Here is a 20214-nt window from a genome sequence, read left to right as displayed (position 1 = left end):
CAAGTCCAGATGCCACAATCCCCCATGGGGAGCTCAGAGCCTCCCACTCACTTCTTGGCTTTGAAGCCCTAAGTACTGAGGGTGTGTGAGACAGCAGCCTCTTCTCACCAGTGTCTGATGTCAGGGAATGTGCAAAATGATGACAGCCTGTCAGGGTAGAGCTCTCGGAGGCCACTCCCCTGGGATGGACAGAGCCGCAGCATCCTGCTTCACAAACAACCGTGAACTTGGGCCATCCCTCTACCAAACCAGGAACTTGACAATTAGCACATCATAACTGGGTCCCTCAAACTGGGGGACACTGGCATATTCCCAAGGATCCACATTTTTCTCCATTAAAAGGGATCTGAGCATTACTAAAATGTAAAAAACATTGTGGATTGGCTTTTCAACAGAAAGAGGCAAACTTTTTTTAGAGAGAGAGACAGGGTCTGCTCTGTCACCTGGGCTGAAGTGCAGTGGCAAGATCACAGCTCATGGAAACCTTGACTCCTGGCCTCAAGTAATCGTCCTCCCTGGGCCACCCAAAATGCTGGGATCACAGGCATGATCAACCTCCCTGACTGAGGCAACATTATATAGGATGTTACCACAGAAATAATCGGCAAACCCTCATGTTTCTACACTATGAGTAAGACTGAAATCTCCCTTTAAAAAAACAATTTTTAAAAAGATCAAATAGCTAAGACTGGAACCAGCTCAACAGCTAGCTACTGAATGTCCTTATAGAAACATCATCACCCTAACATCATCATCTGAACGAATCTTGAATATCTAAGCTCTTGGTTATTATACTGTCTTTCCATTACATGAGGTAGGAGTAGACAGAAAAAAAGAAGAAAAAGACCATGACTTTATATGCCCCATGCCTGTGATTACTCAGAATTCGAATCAGACTGACCTCGGTTTGAATTTTGACCCTGACATTTATTTGCTCTATTTATTTGGCCTCAAATGTTAATGAAGTCTATGAATTTCAGGTTTTTCATCTCTAAAATGGGAATGATAAGCCTTAGTATCTAGGATCAGGGTGAGCAGACAGAATGTGCAGATTGCATTTAGCCCAGTGCCTAGAAACCAACAAATAAAGTAGAGCTATGATCATTAATTATTCACCACTGAATACTAGCTGAAGTTTCACCTCCTTTGTGTAGGCTTCCTTGACAAAAATGCTTACACATAAACACATACACACACATATATCCTTTGTAGCTCTTGTACCCCAAATACGCATCTAGATTTTAGTCATTATATATCGGGGACAGGTTTTTTTGTTCCCAGTGCCTAGCGCACACTGGGTATATCATATGTATTAATATTTCTGCATGAATGAACGAATGAATGAATGAAGCAAGTTATGCATATGTAATAATAAGACAAGAAGCAGCTTAATTGGGATGGTGAGTGTAGACAGGAAGAGACAGGAGAGGCAGCATGCAAGGAAATTGATCGTAATGGTTGACCATGGATCTGACCAGTAAAGGAACATTGCTCTGCAGAGTTTTCAAATTACAGTCAATCATAGACACAGTTCATTTAGAAAGCTCTTCTCTGAGGATGTTCTAGGGAGGAGACAGAAAAAGGCAAGGCTCACACCAACACTTAGAAAAAAGTGTATTGGTTATTTGGGTCTATGTAGTCCTCTGAAGCCAGTCCCATCTAAGGACTGAGTACCTCCTGGACATTACTCAAGGACAAAGAGGAGCTGCCAGAGGAACCTGGGTCAAATCAAGCACCCTCCTTCCATCTTCCAATGCTTAAGAATTCCAGGCCTGGGTCTAATCACTACCTCTCAGTCTTCACCACTTCAGCTGGCTTACCTTCTGCAGATTCAGCCCTTTGGAAGCCCTCCGCTTACTCCCACTGACACTTTCCTTTGGTTTCCATCCCCAGCTAATCTCTGAATGATGTCTACAAAACATACAATGACTTCATGGCCACCACCATCCCACTCCATGCCCTATCTCTGGAATCTGAGCCCTGGCAATCTGCTCATCCAGGAAGAGGCTTAATAATTTTTGCCATTTCAAAAGGTAACCGAAGAAACAAAACCCAAGTAAATCAGCTAAGAAAGCAGACACGAGAGTTTTCTTGGCTGTCTAGGCATAGGAAACTCTTCCTCCCATCCCTGCAAACTAGGGCATGAGTACACGGACAAGCCATCTAAAAAGGCTGCAATAATGTCTATACCCACATTCTGAGAAAGCCTCACCGACAAGACACACAGTGACAAAATGCTACATGATTAACTCTAGTCCCCTAGCCATCCTTCACAGCAATGGGGGTCAGTCACAGGAAAAGTAGGCCTGCTGAGCAAGCCGTTGACTTTTATCTTTAGACTCTAGCTGCTATCCATCAGCATCAATATTTCACAATTTAATCAACTTAGCCCTAGTCTGAGTCCAGGATATCTACATCATCAGGAGGACTCACCACATCCTGATAGCTAAGGACTTCCAAGATGCTGTTGAGCAATTCAACGCAGTACTTCTTCTCCAGGACCTGGTGTTGCATCTCATCCTTCTGCTCCAGCAGCTCCTTTAGCTCTTTGGTGATGACAGGAAGCAGAATGTCCCGGCATTCTGGAATAAAGACAGTTCAGAAGCATGTAGAATTCCTCATTTTTTAGTTTCTTTTCTTTCATATATGCATATAATTTTTCATTAAATAAATAGTTCATGAAGACATTCTCCTTGTAAAAAATTAAAATATTAAAGATTAGGTTAAGATTTCCTGAGAACATCATTCATAATTCTAGTCCCTTTTCTAACCCTTTCTACCCAGGGGCAACCAGTTATTCTAATATGTATATTCTAATATATTCTATATATTTTATATATACACATACATATAAAATGTGCCATATGAAATATCTAGTGTTGTTTTAACTTTGCATTTAAGTCATATACTGTGATTATAAACTTCCAAGATCCTTTTATACAATTTTACTTATCTGTTTATCAGTATAAAACATATAGTTATTCTGGCTTTGTTTCCATTTTATACAAGGGGACCATGATGTATATATTACTCTGAACCTTGACTTTTTTTCATGCACTAATATTTCTTGGAGCACTTTCTGTATTATTACATTTAGGGACAAACTTAGTTATTTTTAACTGTTTTATAGTACTCTTTATTATGGATGTATTTTTCTATTCAGCCCGTACCTGTACTACTGGACATTTTTCACTGGTACAGACAGTACAAAATGAACAACCTTCCATTTGCATCCTTGTGCATATTGCTTTCATTTACCAGCCTGGCCAACATGGCGAAAACCCATCTCTACTAGAAATACAAAAATTAGCTGGGGATGGTGGCGTGCACCTATAATCCCAGCTATTCAGGAGGCTGAGGCAGGAGAATTGCTTGAACCCAGGAAATGGAGGTTGCGGTGAACTGAGATGATGCCACTGCACTCCAGCCTGGGTGACAGAGTGAGACTCCATCTCAAAAAACAGAAAGAAAGAAATGAAAACTCTTGCAGAGAAGGGTATGTCTCTTGATATTGCTGTTTCAGGGAAATTTCTGGAAGATTCTGAAGCCCTTCACAGCTTTGTCTCCATATTTCCCTTGAAAACAGAAAACCTTGAGGGAAAAAAAAAAAAAAATCCCAAAATGTGTCAAGCTGCCCCCACTCAGATGCTGCTTGAGCTGCAATGTGAATCATACACACCAGGATTTCATTTTAATTCAATCTAACAAATAGATATTGGACATCTTTAATGTGGAAGATACTCTCTTTATGGAGGTACAGAGATAAGATGTGGTTCTTGCCCATTAGGTACTTAAAAAGTGACAGAGGTGATTACAGGGAAAAAAAAAAGAAAGCAAAACCAATGAACAATGGTAGAAATTAGAATAAGACTAAGTTCAGAAGAGGTAGAGGACATCTCTTATTCTGTCAGCCCAAGAGCTACCACCCACTCCTTCTGGCACAGCACCCTGACTGTACGTGGGGGAGCCATACTGTCATGGGCTATAATCCTGAGAAGCTGTCATAGGCTCCCTGCCTTCCCGTGGAGAAGGGCTGGACACCTGGCCCCAATTAGGATGGCCTCCTGAAATCTGAATCTTGAGGGAATGTTCATAACGATAACTGCCAATGGTACTAATACACAGTATTTTGAGTGCTTACAATGTACCAGGCACTGTTGCAAGTGTCCTGCATGAATCATCTCAGTAAATTCTCCTAGTGACTAAGGGAGGTAGATAATATTATTTCCCCATTTTGCTGATGAGGAATCAAAGGGACTTGTCATGTGTACACAGCTAGTAAGTGGTAAATCCAGCCCAACTGCAGAGACTGCTCTTATGCACTACATGAAACGTGCAGTCTTGGCTGGGCATGGTGGCTCACACCTGTAATCTCAGCACTTTGGGAGGCCAAGGCGGGTAGATCACGTGAGGTCAGGAGTGTGAGACCAGCCTGGCCAATATGGTGAAACCCTACATCTACTAAAATAAATAAATAAATAAATAAATAAATAAAAGCTAAAACTAGCTGGGCGTGGTGGGCACCTGTAATCCCAGTGACTCGGGAGGCTGAGGCAGGAGAATAGCTTAAACCGGGGAGGCAGAAATTGCAGTGAGCCAAGATCACAGCACTGCACTCCAGCCTGGGCAACAGAGCAAGACTCCATCTCCAAAAAAAAAAAAAGAAAAGAAAAAGAAAAGAAAAGAAAAGAGAAATGTGCAGTCTCTCGGGCTCTGCTGTCATCACAGAAGTGCCCCAAGGAGGCTGCCCGGGGGGCATGCTGAGTCCCCTCTCCCTCCAAGATTCGGAGTCTCTCCTCTCTGATAACTAGTTTCCCAGCATTTCCTCTGATTCTATGGATTGTTCCCTTTCTTCTAAATACATTTGTGTTTACTTAAATTTACCAGAGTAGGATTCTGCTGCTTGAAACCAGAGTCCCAACTGATAGAGTCACAAAACACATTGAGTGCTTCAGAAGCCCTCTCATGAGCTCTGGTCAGAAGGTTCATAGAAGACTTTATAGGATCTAACAGAGTATGTCCCTTCTCTCAGAGCCCAATCTCAGTTTTTAATTAAATTCCAGTAAGTGTAATTCATGTCCATTCATCCTACTAAGGAGTAAGCTCCATGAGAGCTGAACTAAAATTCAAGTGCCTGATACAGTACCTGCATCATAGGAGTGAGTCAGTAAATCTTGGCTGAAGGGATGGAGGAGGTGGCATTTGAGATAGTCCCTGACACGTGGATAACATTTCAATAAGAAGAGTGAGGACTTAGAGAACACTTGGTGATTTAGAGAACATAAATCTAGGGTTATATTCTCTTGGAAGGAGAATAATGAAAGATAACACTTAAAAGAAGTGTTCTTAATTGCAACGAAGTGTCAGTTCTATGGAAACAGAAAATTATAGATGACAAAAATTTTGATTCTGCTTTGCTTAAAATTGTAGATAAAATCATAGGTCACAGCTTTAATGACACTTTATGAGAAATTTGCACTGAAGAAATATATTGTTGGGGCTGGGCATGGTAGCTCACACCTATAATTGCATCACTCGAGCCCAGGAGTTCAAGACCAGCCTGGGCAACATAGGAAGACCCCATCTCTACCAAAAATTTAAAAATTAGCTGGGCATAGTGATGCATGCCTGTAGTCCCAGCTACTCAGGAGGCTGAAGTGAGAAGAGCAGAGCCCAGGAAGTAAAGGCTGCAGTTAGCCATGATCACACCGCTACACACCAGCCTGGGCAACAGAGTAAGACCCAGTCTCAAAAGAAAAAAAAAAAAAAAACCACTTGTTGGTCTAAGGACTTTTGAGAGTACAATACATTGATTAGCCACTACCCTTTATTTAGAATGATAAGGGAGAAAGTTGGAGAAAATATATTAATTTATCAATTACCCTATTACTTAAGTTAAATATTCAGTCCATATCTTGCCATTAAAAAGTTGAGATTTTCATCCAGATGTATTTATTAAGCAGGGTAAAAAAAGTCTTACAATATTCATTAAAAAGTTTATTTTAAAAGTTATCTTCTCTTTATTTCCTTCTGCCTGGCTAAAAGTTATCTTCAAAAGGATATGAACTTGTAACTTTGCAATGTTTTGTTTGCTAGAGGGAAATTAAGTGTTGAAATTCTTGTTGTAGAAAAACTAGGTGAGTTCATCTGAAGTGGTAAATGCTTTGTCATTGGAAGACGAATAACTTCCCTAACTTAATGATACTTCCCAATTATGCCTTCATTGATGTGATAACTAAGCCCAACCAGAAGATAAAAATTGTGCATTATCTTATTAAGTTAGATAAAGGTGGTAAAGTCTTCCTCTCTGAAAAGTGAAATAAGAGATTCTAAAAAAGGAGATTTAAAATACAACAGAAAGTCTTGTTTTTCCATAGTCCTCTAGGTAAAAGGGAGTCACCAAAAGATGTGCCTTCAGGAAATCTGTGTCGCTGCAGTGAAGATGCCATGGTGATGACAATCCAGGTGATAACAATGAATATAAGAGTGTGTGGGTTGCCCCTAGATTCCTAGCTTCTGACATAACGAATTTGGATTCTGCCGAAGCTAAAGATTTGATAAGCCCTTGAAGAAAGGTAGTAAAAAACAAATCAAGCGTGGTCAATTGCCTTGAGCTTAAAGTACAAGATGATAATGTTTTAAGGCTTAAAATAGCTTTTTGTGACTCAAGATTAAAAATTATTAAAACTCTCCCCACCTGTAAAATAGGATCAGTAGGACCTATAGGAAGGAGCCATGTAAAGGCAGATCAAGAACTAACCCATTCACACATTGAACTAATTCTTTCAGTCAGTCATTCTACACATATATTGAAGGCTTACTATGTGCCAGTCACTATTCTAGGGTGGAAAGGAATGACCAGGGGTTAACTCCCCATCATTGCACAGAGCCAACGGAGATAAGAAGCAGACTTGAGTAGACAGGAAAAACACTTAGTACCTTTACACCTTAGGAGTGGCAACCTATTAGGAGCGGTCATAAAACAGAGCTGTGGAATAACCGAGGTCAGGGTTTTCCTTAAAAGGTCATTCTGTTAGCACTCTAGTTGAGATACCTCACATAAATCCCATTACTAAGATATGAATCCAAGGAAAAAGCCACTCAGGAGATTTTAGATATGAAAGATCTCCTCGGGAAATCACGGACTTTAAATCCTACTTAAAATTGAACTAAGCTAGTAGATTTTTCATGGAAAAGTCTGATAGTAAGTTCTCCATCTCTAGAAGTATTCAAGTAGTAAGTTGCGTCTATAGATAGGCACGAGGAAGAGGTAAAGTATCAGATGAAGGGATGAAGTGAATGATTATTAAAGCCACATCTGAAATTCTAGGATTCTATAAAACATAGGTTCCAAGGAAGTTGCAGGAGGAAGGATATATTTGCTAGGTGGAAAGACAGTGGATGTTTGCCTTGCTCACAAAGTACTGAGGCTGTGGGAGCTGCAGACCAGGCATTAGGAGAAGCAATAGTTTATCAAGCTGAAAGGCAGACGCTTTACAGATTCTCAAAACCAGCATCCCCATAAGATGGAGGCTCATGGTGTGGAGAGTCAGCAAGATTTTCACTGAAGTGGCCATTAATAACATGGTCTGTTTTTCAGAAGGTACTCTGTCTTCTCTTTAACCATGATTTCTCAGAAATGTCTGGCTCCTCTGTTTGTAGATGAAATAATTTTTCTCATTTGTAATTGGAGCTGTGAAATTATATTAGTCTGTAAAGCTCCAGGAAGCAGCATTTCTAAATTGCTGCTTGATTGTCAAACCAACAAACACAAATGGTTTTGAAGATAAATAGTGCAAACCCTGAAATCAATCTTCATAGGCAGAGGTAATGAATGTCAGAGACCTGCACACCCAGGCTGGGTTCCTGCCTTAGGTATCCAATGTCTGACAAAGGCTGGGAGACTTGCCACCAAGTGACAAGTCCAAATTATAATTCAGACCAGCCATGGGAGAATCTGCAGAACTACTCAACTCCTTGGGTTTTAATCGAAAGGGTTTTCTTTGTCCAAGTGACTGCAGAGAGGAAGACGCAGTATTTCTGGGTTCTGGGTCCTCCCTTAGGAAAGTTTTGTCATGCAGCAGTCAGTGCTACCTACCTGAATGCATAGCCCTCTTGAAGTGTGGTGTGCTTTTGCAATTATTTGATGGCTCACGGACACTTCAAATAAGAGGACCCTTTTCTTCACCTGCTCCTCACCAGTATCAGCCCCATTGGAAGAACTAAATGAAAATTCTTTGTCAGTTTGGAAAACCACCTTGACGTGCATCCAGCCAAAATCACATCTGCGACCACAGCCACAATCCAGCTCCAGCAGGACACACTCCTAAAAACCATATCTGAATTGACCCTCTTCCCCTCAAGTCTGTTCTTTCTCCTTTGCTGTCTCTTGAGAGTGAGGACACCCCCAGTCACACAGTCAACCAAGCAAAGAGATTGTCTTTGAGTTCTTCTTCTCTTTACATCAGCATCTAATCCATTATGAAGTTATGCCCATTCTACCCTCAAGCCAACTTCCTCCACTTTCTGTGTCAAGTCTCCTAACCGCCTTCCCTGCTCCCTGCACAGGAGTCCCTTGTGGTCAGGAAATTCTTCAGTAACTTCCTGTTGCCCTCAGGATGAGTTTTCTCAACTCTCCGGCATGGATGGAGGCCATCTGTGAGCAAGTTCTTCCCTCAACTCATCGTGGGTGCTCACCACTTGCCACTTCTCCACCTCCCTCTCTCTGTTCCAACCACAAACTCTCTCCTTCTCCTGAATTTTCACATGTTATTTTCTTTGCCTAGAATGCTCTTGTCCCGCCCATCTTCTCCTGACTTCTTCCCTTCTAGCTCCTAACTTAGACGTGAAATCCTCTAGGATGATTTTCCTGACACCCCAACTTTGCCTTGGGTGACTCTTCTTCATTCCTATGGCACCCATAATATATTTCAACATATTTCCATCTTACCATTTATCACACAATATGGTCATTTTCTATGTAACAGGAAAACCAGTGAGATTCTTGCTGTCATCCCATAAATGAAAGTAAGGCCCAAGCTGTAGTTGGGGTACACCATCATCCCTCCAGGTTTTTTGAGAGGTGCCAGTTCAGGACCAGCCCTACACCAATCCACATGCACTCACTCAGAACTAACAGAAGGTCAGCAGTGGCCTTTGGATATAATGCGATTTCCATGGGATATGCCATTACCCCTCTCCTCCATGAAACTCATGTTGAGAGAAGGAGAACCCAAAGAGTCACTCATAAAACATAAAACAAGATGGACACTATATCCCTGCTAGGGAAATGCTTGCCAATCTGTGAACCCAGGTACATCCTGGTCCCACCATCAGAATACAGATTTTAGGACATTCTGGAGTATAGTGCACTGTACTTTTCTAGCCTCTCTCTTACTGCAGGGGAAGAAGGTTAAACACAAGCAATGCATCTGTGTCAGGGCTCAGTCACATCCTCAGCATGAGTGCCCATGTTTCTAAGCCTGACTATGGCAGCCTGCACTTGGAATCTCATTCCACTCACATCCAGCCCCTGACTTTGTCACCAGTGTGTGTTAATCGACTCTTCAATCCTGTTCCATTTTTCACAGACTTTAAGGTGAAACTCATTCGGCTTTGGCCAAGTTCCTATTGACTGAAAGTCGAATTCCTCTCAGCTCATCTCTCTCGGAGGACTGGCAATGGGGAAGCGGGGGTGGCCACAGACGTCACAGCTCACCCTGCCCTCCCCCTATAATTGAAACCCCAAATTCTCCCAGGCAGGGCTGCCCAGTGTAAACCCAGCGCTGCTCTGCCAGGCTGCTTTTCTTCTGTTCGGTTTGTGAGCATTTGCAGATGTTGAAAGCCACTTGCTTGGATCAACTGGACACAAAAGGAGACCTCCACAGACACGATTCTAGTCTGACAGTTAGCGATTTGTTCTCACAACCTCCCTCCTCCAGCCAGCATTTCACAAAGAAAACTAATTCCGCCCACTGGGAAATCAATAACTACCCACAAATTTCATATTCCAGATCAGGTTACAAGCCTTTTACAACTTCACTAGCATTTCCCCCAACGCATTCTTCAGCAGCTCCCCATGAGTCACTTGCCTCACCCCCCGAAACACACCTCATTGCAAAACCCAGAATCACCACCCGCAGCCCTCTGGCCACCCTCTGGCGCCATCTGTGTCTCCACTTTACGAACCCCTATGGGGCCAAAATATATCTCCCAGCTAAACAAACAGCCTATTTAGAAATGTTAGAACTCAGCGTCCAGTTAAAATTCTCTCCAGGTATCTTAGAAGGGAGAAAATACAGTTAGGTGGTAAATCCTTAAGGAAAAACGTACTTTCAAAACTTTATACTAGATATCCATTGAAAGTCCGAACCAAGCTCTTGTTTTTACCATATATCCTTTATACTGAACATAAAAAGTGATTTTGCACTAAACCTAATAAGCAAATACCCTATAATAAGTTGGCTCCTGCCATTTAGAAGCACAGAGACAGCAGGGAGGGTTGGCCGACACGGAACTGCTGGAACTGTTATTGTATATGTGTGTGTGTAGAGATGGGATCTTGGTATGTTACCCAGGCTGGTCTCAAACTCCTGGGCTTAAGCAATCCACACACCTTGGCCTCTCAAAGTAAAGAACTTTTAACAGGATGTGAATCTGTTTGTATCCAAAAAAGTCACACTGATCATAAATATAATTTGAAAGCTCTGAGAGTCGACATGCAATATATTCATATCCTTAAATATGTATGTTTAAATATATATACATATATATGCATACACACATAGTCAATACTCACTGTTCTCATGGATATTATATTCTAGTAAAGTGCTATAAATAATTAAATAAACAAGTTAATAGTTGTCTTAGGTTAGATACTCCAGAAGCAAACTCTAACATGAAGCTTGGGTGAAGAGGACTTATTAGGAGATGTTCCAGAAAAATATGCAAGGGGAGTAGGGAAGTGGAGGGAAGGAGGCCAAACCGAGTACAAAAATCAAGCAAGCCTCACAAAAGATAACTTTTGAGCTCAATCCTACGAGGAGTTCTGGAGGCAGTGTAGACTCCAGGGGTGATGAACCTGGAATGTTCAGACCCAGGGTGTCAACAGCACTTTGGGTGGTTCCAGTCCCCGGGAAAAGTAGGGTCCTGCAGCCTGAGGGCAGCCCTGGGAGGCAGGTGCTGGAGTTGGGGGCCATGAGAGCTGATGTGACAACAATGGGCACTGATAACTACCAGCAAAGAAATTAACCAGGTGACAGGATGAAGAGAATCTTCTAGGGGACTGTGACGACCACTTCATACAGGGCAGTCAAGGAAGGCCTCGCTGAGCCAGACACACTTGAGCTGGGACCTGAAGCGAGAGAAGGGAGCTGCATGCGCTGATCTCAGGGAGGCACACTTGCAGAGGAAAGGGCATGGAAAGGCGCTGGGATGGAAATTTGCAGACCTTGGAGGAATGACGTGGACGTGAGTGTGCCTGGGTTGCAGGAAACAGGGGTTTAATGTGAGATGATAAATTTGGAGAAGTTGCCAGGGCCAGGTCTCATCAGGCCCTGTGGCCCATGGTAAAAGGTTTGATTCCCGGGTAGTGATAAACACTTTTCGTTGTTGTGTTTTTAATGGTGGCCCTAGAGAGGAAGGTGGGAAAACACTGAGGAGGCTTTCTGTAGAGGTAAAGAAGGGGGCTTGTATTTATTGCACCCTCGCTGTCTATCAGGCGTTCTCTCTACAAAGTATATCATTATACCTATTTTACAGACGAGGGAACTGAAGCTTAGAGAGGTTCAGTAACTTGCCTAAAATCATACAGCTAGTAAGCAGAGCTGAATTAAACTCAGGAAATATGATTCCAGAGCCCATATTCATACCTATTAAGCTATCCTTCTTCCTTACTATAACAGTGCAGGGGAGAGAAGATGAAAGCTTGATTCATTTGCGGCAGTAGAGACAAGGGTGCAAGTACAGAGGGAAGTCGACGAACATGGGTTATGTTTTGAAGGCAGAGTCAACATGACCTGCTGATGGATTACACGTGCTACATACCTATGTAAGCATATGCATTTTGGAGCATTTGAGTGAGACAGCAATAGATTCATTTTAGGGTTTATCAAATTAGAGTGTAATCATGGAGACCATTTCCTGGCCTCAACTAGCAAGTAATGAAAGACTCCCATCAACATTTCTCTGATGGTGGGAAATGGCCACTGAGATAGCCTATCATCACGCCTTTTGAAAGCTATTTAGGACATAAATAGTGTGTTCTGAAAGGTACTTGCACCCTTAGTTATCCCACTGCACTTGCCTGCAACTGCTGACTGGCCTCCTCATTGCTAGCTTGCTCATTAAATCCAGCTCCTTAGAAAGTGCTTTTGGAAAAATAAGAAGCCAATCCAGCTCCTTTCAACCATTATGGAAAACAGTATGGCGATTCCTCAAGGATCTAGAACTAGATGTACCATATGACCCAGCCATCCCATTACTGGGTATATACCCAAAGGATTATAAATTATGCTGCTATAAAGACACATGCACACGTATGTTTATTGCGGCACTATTCACAATAGCAAAGACTTGGAATCAACCCAAATGTCCATCAGTGACAGATTGGATTAAGAAAATGTGGCACATATACACCATGGAATACTATGCAGCCATAAAAAAGGATGAGTTTGAGTCCTTTGTAGGGACTTGGATGCAGCTGGAATCCATCATTCTTAGCAAACTATCACAAGAACAGAAAACCAAACACCGCATGTTCTCACTCATAGGTGGGAACTGAACAATGAGATCACTAGGACTCAGGAAGGGGAACATCACACACCGGGGCCTATCATGGGGAGGGGGGAGGGGGGAGGGATTGCATTGGGAGTTATACCTGATGTAAATGACGAGTTGATGGGTGCAGCACAGCAACATGGCACAAGTATACATATGTAACAAACCTGCACGTTGTGCACATGTACCCTACAACTTAAAGTATAATAATAATAAATAAATTTTAAAAAAAAAGTGCTTTTGGAAAAGTAAAATTGCAGATAAGGCCAATTGAATTGGGACCCAAAATTTGATTTGTTTCCTAATGCTTAGAATGATTCCATTTGCAGTGCCGCACCAGATGAATGCGGTTTGGCCTGTCAGAAGACTGTGCACCCACCTCTTCATCCTGGTGATGAAAGGAGCAGCCAATTAAAAAGCTTCTGGCTGACCAAGCTGCCTCTGTACCTGATAATCTTGACAATCTTTAAAGAAGGATTCTTAGCTGGGTGCTGGGCATGCACCTGCAATCCCAGCTACTTGGGACACTGAGATGGAAAGATTGCTTCAGCCCAGGAGTTCAAGCCCAGCTGGGCAAGATAACAAGACACTTATCTTTAAAATATATATATACACACACATATATATGTGTATATACACACATACATGTATACATATATAAATATATATATACACACACACACATATTACATAAATAAAGCAAAATGTTTAGGAAAGTGTTCTACTTCAAATTCATGCAAGAGGAAAAATGAGTCCACTAACGTTGTGACTATGAAGATCTGTGTCTCACATCCTTTGACACCATTTCCAATTCAGTGACATCTGAATTCACATTGATTTATAAGTGCTCAGGACACCTATCAGATTGGTCAGCACCTCCTACACCCTTCCAGGGCTATCATCCCTGACCCACTGTCTCTCATTTGCATCACACCATACAGAATCCCTTATTCCCTCATGCCAGTCCCCTCTGGAGACTCATAGAATTCCATGGCTTCATGACTCCCAATCTGTACTTAACCAGGAACTCCTACACTTTTATCTCTTCATTAGCTAGTCCATGTTCACATACTCAAATAGAGTCTTCTCAGCAGCCAGGGTCACTATAACATATTTTTTAAAAGGGGACAGAAATTACTGGCATGAAGGGGGGTGGGAGAGTGGAATATTAATTGTGAGAGATATGCAATGTACATTGAACTCCTGCTGGATTATAGACACCATACTGAGAATTAATTTATTCCTTACCAAAATCTATTCAATGGATTGCATTGTTCCCATTTTACAGATGAGAAAATAGGAGCTCCATGCAGCTCACCCAGCTAGTGTGTCTCCAACAGAGGCAAGGCCCCAGCACGGACCTGTCTGACTCCAACACCAGTGTCATTCCAGCCCCACTCACTCCAGCTCATGAGTGCAGGGCAATTATTACCAATTCCTAGATTCTGCTAGCTTGAGGCAGCCACCCTTTGAGTTTATTAACTCCCTTAAGTTGGCCTTAAATAGAAAATCCAAGACTTGGATTGCTTGGTCTGTTTAATAATTGATTGATGTTTGTTGTGTGGTTTTTTTTTTTTTTTTTTTTTTTTGGTCTGCTTAATGATTGATTGATGTTTGTGGTGTGTGTGTGCGTGTGTGTGTTTTTTTGTTTGTTTTTTTTTTTTTGAGAGGAGTCTCACTCTGTTGCCCAGGCTGGAGTGCAATGGCCCAATCTCGACTCACTGCAAGCTCTGCCTCCCAGGTTCACACCATTCTCCTGCCTCAGCCTCCCGAGTAGCTGGGACTACAGGCACCCACCACCATGCCTGGCTAATTTCTTTTTGTATTTTTAGTAGAGACGGGGTTTTACCGTGTTAGCCAGGATGGCTATGATCTCCTGACCTTGTGATTCGCCTGCCTCGGCCTCCCAAAGTGCTGTGATTACAGGCGTGAGCCACCGCGCCCGGCCTGTTTGTTGTGGTTTTGTAAGTTACAGTCCTAGGGGAGTGAAAACAAATCTGAGTCCTAGAACCCCAGAATTAAACAATAACGAGTGTTAGTCAACTCAGTGGTTGAGTCTTTAGTCCAGTCATTCACTTCTTTCATTTTTTAATTCAACTATAGTCGGTTGGGCTTCCCCATCACATAGCAGTTGGCTAGCAAACAGCAATCGTGACTTCAAGCCATTTGCTACCTTTCCTCATTAGACAGCGAGAGCCTGGGGTGAGATATCCAATTTCAATCAAGTCATGTCTCCTACAGTTCCTAACGCAATGCCTGTTTTCCAGTAGGATCTTAATAAGTGTTAGATGAATGAGTGTTTGCTGAAGGCAAATAAGGGGTCTGTATTCAGGGCAACTCATAGAATCAGAAACTTGTTTAGTGTTGGGTTGGTCAATATTCATTTTTCTGTGCCATCCTCGAGGGAACTAAATGATAGCAGCTGCGGGTGGGATGGGAGGTATAGAAGGAGAGCTATATGTGTGTTTCTTTACCTTCACCACCTCCCCTGAGCCATTTTACCTAATCATAGAGGAAGGCATGGCATAGTGAGTGGAGCTTTGGGTTAAAGGTTGGGAGACCTGGGTTTGAATCCCAGCCTTACTACCACCAGGCTTGGATGAGCCATTTTACTTCTCACCCTCCAAAAATGGAGATGAGAATGACTCTTTCGTAAAAAGATCAAAATAAAACATGATACAAATTCAGTTGCAGTTATTAAGTGTAATGAGGCTTTGGGATCCAACGCTATGCACAAGTTTTTCAGCCCAAAGCAGAGCGTGTTAAAGCTTCAGTTTCTTTCCACTGTTGTTAACTTATAAATTGTACAAATGCCTGGTCCAGACAGGCTGGAATAAAGTGGACTTAAAGCTGTTATCTGCATCATTCAAACAAACTACACTTTTGTCTGAATACCAAACTCAGAAAATTGAGTTCTAAGAGGTGGGTATAAATTGAAATAATTGGGATATATGCCTCAGATTTCCATTTTCCCTTTTGTATGTGGACAGACTAATGGAGGGCTCAGGCAAGCGTTCTCTGAATGTCCATTTCTGTTTGCAACTTAGAATAATAATAGCACTTACTGACAATCCTCAAGCCGCACATGAACAATCCTCTATCGCCGCCATCACAAAACTTACAAATACCAAAAAGAACAAAAGCCAACAGCAATGTTTTGGATCAATATGAGCAGCTAGCATTCCATTTCTGGGAAAATCATGCATTAAAAGCCTCTTGTTTACATTTTAAGGCTAACAGAGGGGCCCTTCATTTCAGAGAATTAAATGAGAAAATTATCCTGGATTCAAGCATTAGCAAAATGGAATGGTTGTCTAATTGTTTCCAATCATCATCTGATTCTCCTCTTCCCTCACCTTCCCCATATCAGCTCCGAAGGAGAGGAGGCTGGGGCTCCTCTCATTTACAGCTCCGCAGATTTAAAACCTAGTGTTGTTTATTACAAAAGGAAAACCGAGAAGTATACTATATTTCAAATAAACTGAAGAACGGGAAGCAAACTTCAAAGAGGAAAGGAAAAAACCACAGCCATTTTTGTCCCTGTAAATAAAAATGGAAATGGGAAGAATTTATCCTCTGGCCTGTTTTTCTTTTCTAAAAGCACTCATCTAAGAAGGTAGAGAGATGAGACAGACTTGAGGAGCAGGGGCTCTTGCCTGCTTTATTTCTTCACTTGTAAAAAAGGGCCAAGGGGAGCCCTTCCCTAAAAGGCCCAAAGCAAAGAGTGATTTAATAAATGAATCCTACACTTAGGCCCAATATTTAAATAAGAGGATCAAAGAGATTTTGCTTGGACTCTACAGCAATAAAAGAAGAACTGGGGAAAGTATGAGATGGTAGGAAATAAAGATAATAAATAACAGTTAAAGACATGTAATGAGCTCTCTGTGCAAAGAGAGGACAACATATGCTCCTTACCATTGAACAGTCCATGTGTACTAAAGGAAAGGAGCAGTGAGGTGATGGGAACAGTAAGAAAACATATGTACAATGAAACATATTGCATTTCACAGAACTACCATTTGATCCAGCAATCCCATTACTGGGTATTGACCCAAATAAATATAACTCATTCTAGTATAAAGACACATGAACACATACATTCATTGCAGCACTATTCACAATTGCAAAGACATGGAATTAACCTAAATGCCTATTAATGAAATACTGGATAAATAAAATGTGGTATATATACACCATGGAATACTATGCAGCCATAAAAAAGAACAAGATTATGTCCAAGGGTATGGGTGGAGGCAAGGACATGGATGGAGCTGGAGGCCATTATCCGTAGCAAACTAATGCAGGAACAGAAAACCAGATACTACTGTTCTCACTTATAAGTGGGAGCTAAATGATGAGAACACATGGACACATAGAGGGGAACAACCCTCACTGGGGTCTATTGGAGGGTGGAGAGTAGAAGGAGGGAGAGGATCAGGAAAAATAGCTAAGGGGTATTAGGCTTAATACCTGGGTGACAAAATAATCTGCCTAACAAATCCCCATGACACAAGTTTACCTATATAACAAACCCACACATGGACCCCCAAACTTCAAATAAAAGTTAAGAAATGAAACATACCACATTTCAAATTATGTTCAGTAGCCCCCACATGAATCTCCCATTGTAATCCTATGAAATTGCAAATAATTTTGCACATTATCTGTTCATGTGTTTATTATTAGTTATAAGTATTTCTTTATACATTACCTTCGTCCAAAAAGAATGAAAGAAGAAAGATGGCATCCCAGTGTAAAAGATAACATAAACTCCAACTGCCCTTATTGGGGCCATAAAGGCAGCCATCCAAGTTCTAGAGTTTGTTGATCATTAGGATAGAAGAGGACCAATTCCTTGCAGGAACCATAGCTTTTTCTGGCACGAAATTCTTAAAGAAAATTTTCATATTGTATTTTAATGTTAACGTTCTACATTGAGCTTAGTAGTCATTTGTTGCTTTTGACTCAAATTGTGAAATCTTAGCTCTGAAAAGAACTGGAGAAAAGCTAATGGTTTCAAGTCACTTGACTGTGTTTTGTGATCTTGTGAAATATAAAAAAAAAATAAAGGGAGGAGGTTTCATGAGTGTGTGCTTGTCCCTCCATGACACTTCCATTTCTCTATTCACATGAAAAAGTATGTGTCGAGCATCTGCCAAATGCCAAGCATTCCATATGACACACGGGTGTTACAGGACTCCAGCGTGCAGGTGATAAAGAGAGAGATGTGACCGGATCCAAGGCATAGATGAGAAAGATTCAAAGGCAGAAAAGTCATGGAAGAAGAGAAGGTTTTCTTGAAAAGAATGAGTACAGTTTTGGAAATAATGAGTTTGAGTATCTATAAGACACCCAAAAGGAGATGTCAAAGGAATGATTGGCTAAATATGTCTGAAAATAATCTAGTACAAATGGGTAAGCATCAGTTTAACTATATGAGAGATACAGTGGACGTGGCTGCCTCCTACAAAAAAAAAAAAAAATTCCCATGGGCAACTACAATGCATTTAGCAGAGAGTGGTTTCTTAATTTTATTTGGTGTTGCTCATGAAGATCATGATAAAATGAAAAGGAGAAGAAAAAGGAGAGGAAGGACGAAGAGAAAAAGAAAAAAGAAGAGGTACAAGAGGAAAAAAAGATGGAGAAAAAGAAGAAAGAAAAGGCAAAGGAAGAGAAGACAGACAGAGAAGAAGAGAAAAAAAAGGCAAAAGTAGAGGAGGAAAAGCAGTAGCAACTGGGCAAGAACGACGACTGACAGAGGAGACATGAGTATGGGAAGCTGGGACAAGGGAGCCACAACAGGCCCAGAAACAGGAGGGATTTTCACTTGAAATTTGTAGACTATCACAAGGACAAGGTTAAGACTGAGCCCAAAGGTGGCTAAGCAGCCCAAACTGGCAGGGGTCCCAGTGAGCCCACCTGTACATTTGTCAAAATTCTCACTTTACCAAGTCATGCCAGTTAGTGGGGAGCTGGGGGACAGGATTTTCTGGGAGTAACAGTCAACAACTACTTCTAGAGCACCAGTCATGCATCTGAGTATTGAAGGTAGGGATGGAACCATCTTTTCCCTCAAAGACTCTGCTAGAGTACCATGCACAGCCCGTCAGCCCGAGACAAGGCAGAATGATAAACTGGACTATGAAGAAGAGGAATGGAAGGAAATGTCGGCCATCAAGGAGGCTCCATTCTCATTCCTCTAATGCACTTAGTCAGTAACAGACCACATGGTAAGTGCTATATAGATAACAGTGAGCAGAGTGTGGAAGTGGAATATCGGTTATTGTCTGTGTGATCTTGGAGAAATCACTTAACCTCTCTGTGTCTTTGTTTCTGTATCTGTAGGGTGGAAATAATAACAGCACCTCTCTGGGTGAGAATGAAACAAGATAACATAAAGCACTAAGATCATCATACCTGGCCCATGGAAAGCATTATAAAAGTATAAGCTACTGTTATTTAATTTTTAAAATATTTATATGTAAATTTCTGGGTAATGAAAATATACTGTATCTTGATATGGGTGGTGGCTAATAGATTTACATATGAAAAAAATTCATGAACTATATATTTAAGATGTGTGTATTTTTCTATATGTAAATTATACTAAAGTTCTATTTAATTTTATATAAAATATAAATGTGTGTGTGTGTGTATATATATATATGGTTCATATTATTTTTCCTGTTTAAAACAGACAGTAAGTCTTGAAAAAGTCAAGTAAGTTACTCAAGGGATTTTGCTGGAACTTGTAATCAAGTACTTGGACTCCAGAACCTGTGCTCTTAAAGACTGGGCAGGCTATGTTTCTATGTCAGCTGAGCCTTGGTACTCAATAGGGAAAAGATGGCAAATAGTTGCCTGAAGATGCTGTGCTGAATTCTTCTTGGAGAATATCCTGCCATCAAGAGAGGGCAGCTCTTTTCTTACCTTTCCCATTCTTTCTCCCACCTTCCATGCTCTTCTCATTTCAGCATGGTTTCATCATCTCATTAAATATTAAAACCAAGATCCATGCCAGTCAACAAGATGGCTGGTAATGGAGTACACACATCCCAGCAGGTAAACACCCAGCAGACAGGCAGTGGTTAAGAGCTACAGGGCACACACCCCAAGCTTCCCAAATTCCTCAGGGGCCAAAGATGCCCCGCTACTAACAGAAGTGTGCCCACTTTAAGTACACGTGCAGCTCCTGCCAAGACAAAGAACACCAGCCAAAGAAGAGTGAGTGATTGTCATTTATGGGGTGCTGTAGAAATTAATTTTGTATGCCCCTTCCATTAGCAGTAGGTCTGAATTCACTTTAATATGCAAGTTATCATGTTAATCTTTGATTCTAAAAAAGAATGTATCATCATTAACCTTTCTAGCCCTGAATTTAGCAATGCAGTCTTTTTATTAGTGGTAATAGAAGTAGCATCATTTCTTGGCATC

At 41.4% G+C, this 20214-nt stretch overlaps 1 protein-coding gene across 5 annotated transcripts in view; it reads right to left on the bottom strand.

Moving 5' to 3' along the window:
* Window positions 1–20214, bottom strand: part of DOCK2 (dedicator of cytokinesis 2) — a 436348-nt gene that overhangs the window by 270466 nt on the left and 145668 nt on the right. For all 5 annotated transcript variants that reach the window (XM_045395044.3, XM_045395045.3, XM_045395046.3 and 2 more), the window contains exon 26: window positions 2434–2582. In XM_045395044.3, the coding sequence (XP_045250979.1) occupies window positions 2434–2582 (149 nt within the window). The remainder of the gene's footprint in view (window positions 1–2433; window positions 2583–20214) is intronic.

Source organism: Macaca fascicularis, chromosome 6 (genome assembly GCF_037993035.2).
Source record: "Macaca fascicularis isolate 582-1 chromosome 6, T2T-MFA8v1.1".
In the NCBI taxonomy this organism is placed as follows: Eukaryota; Metazoa; Chordata; class Mammalia; order Primates; family Cercopithecidae; genus Macaca; species Macaca fascicularis.
This window is presented reverse-complemented; position numbering and strand designations above follow the sequence as displayed.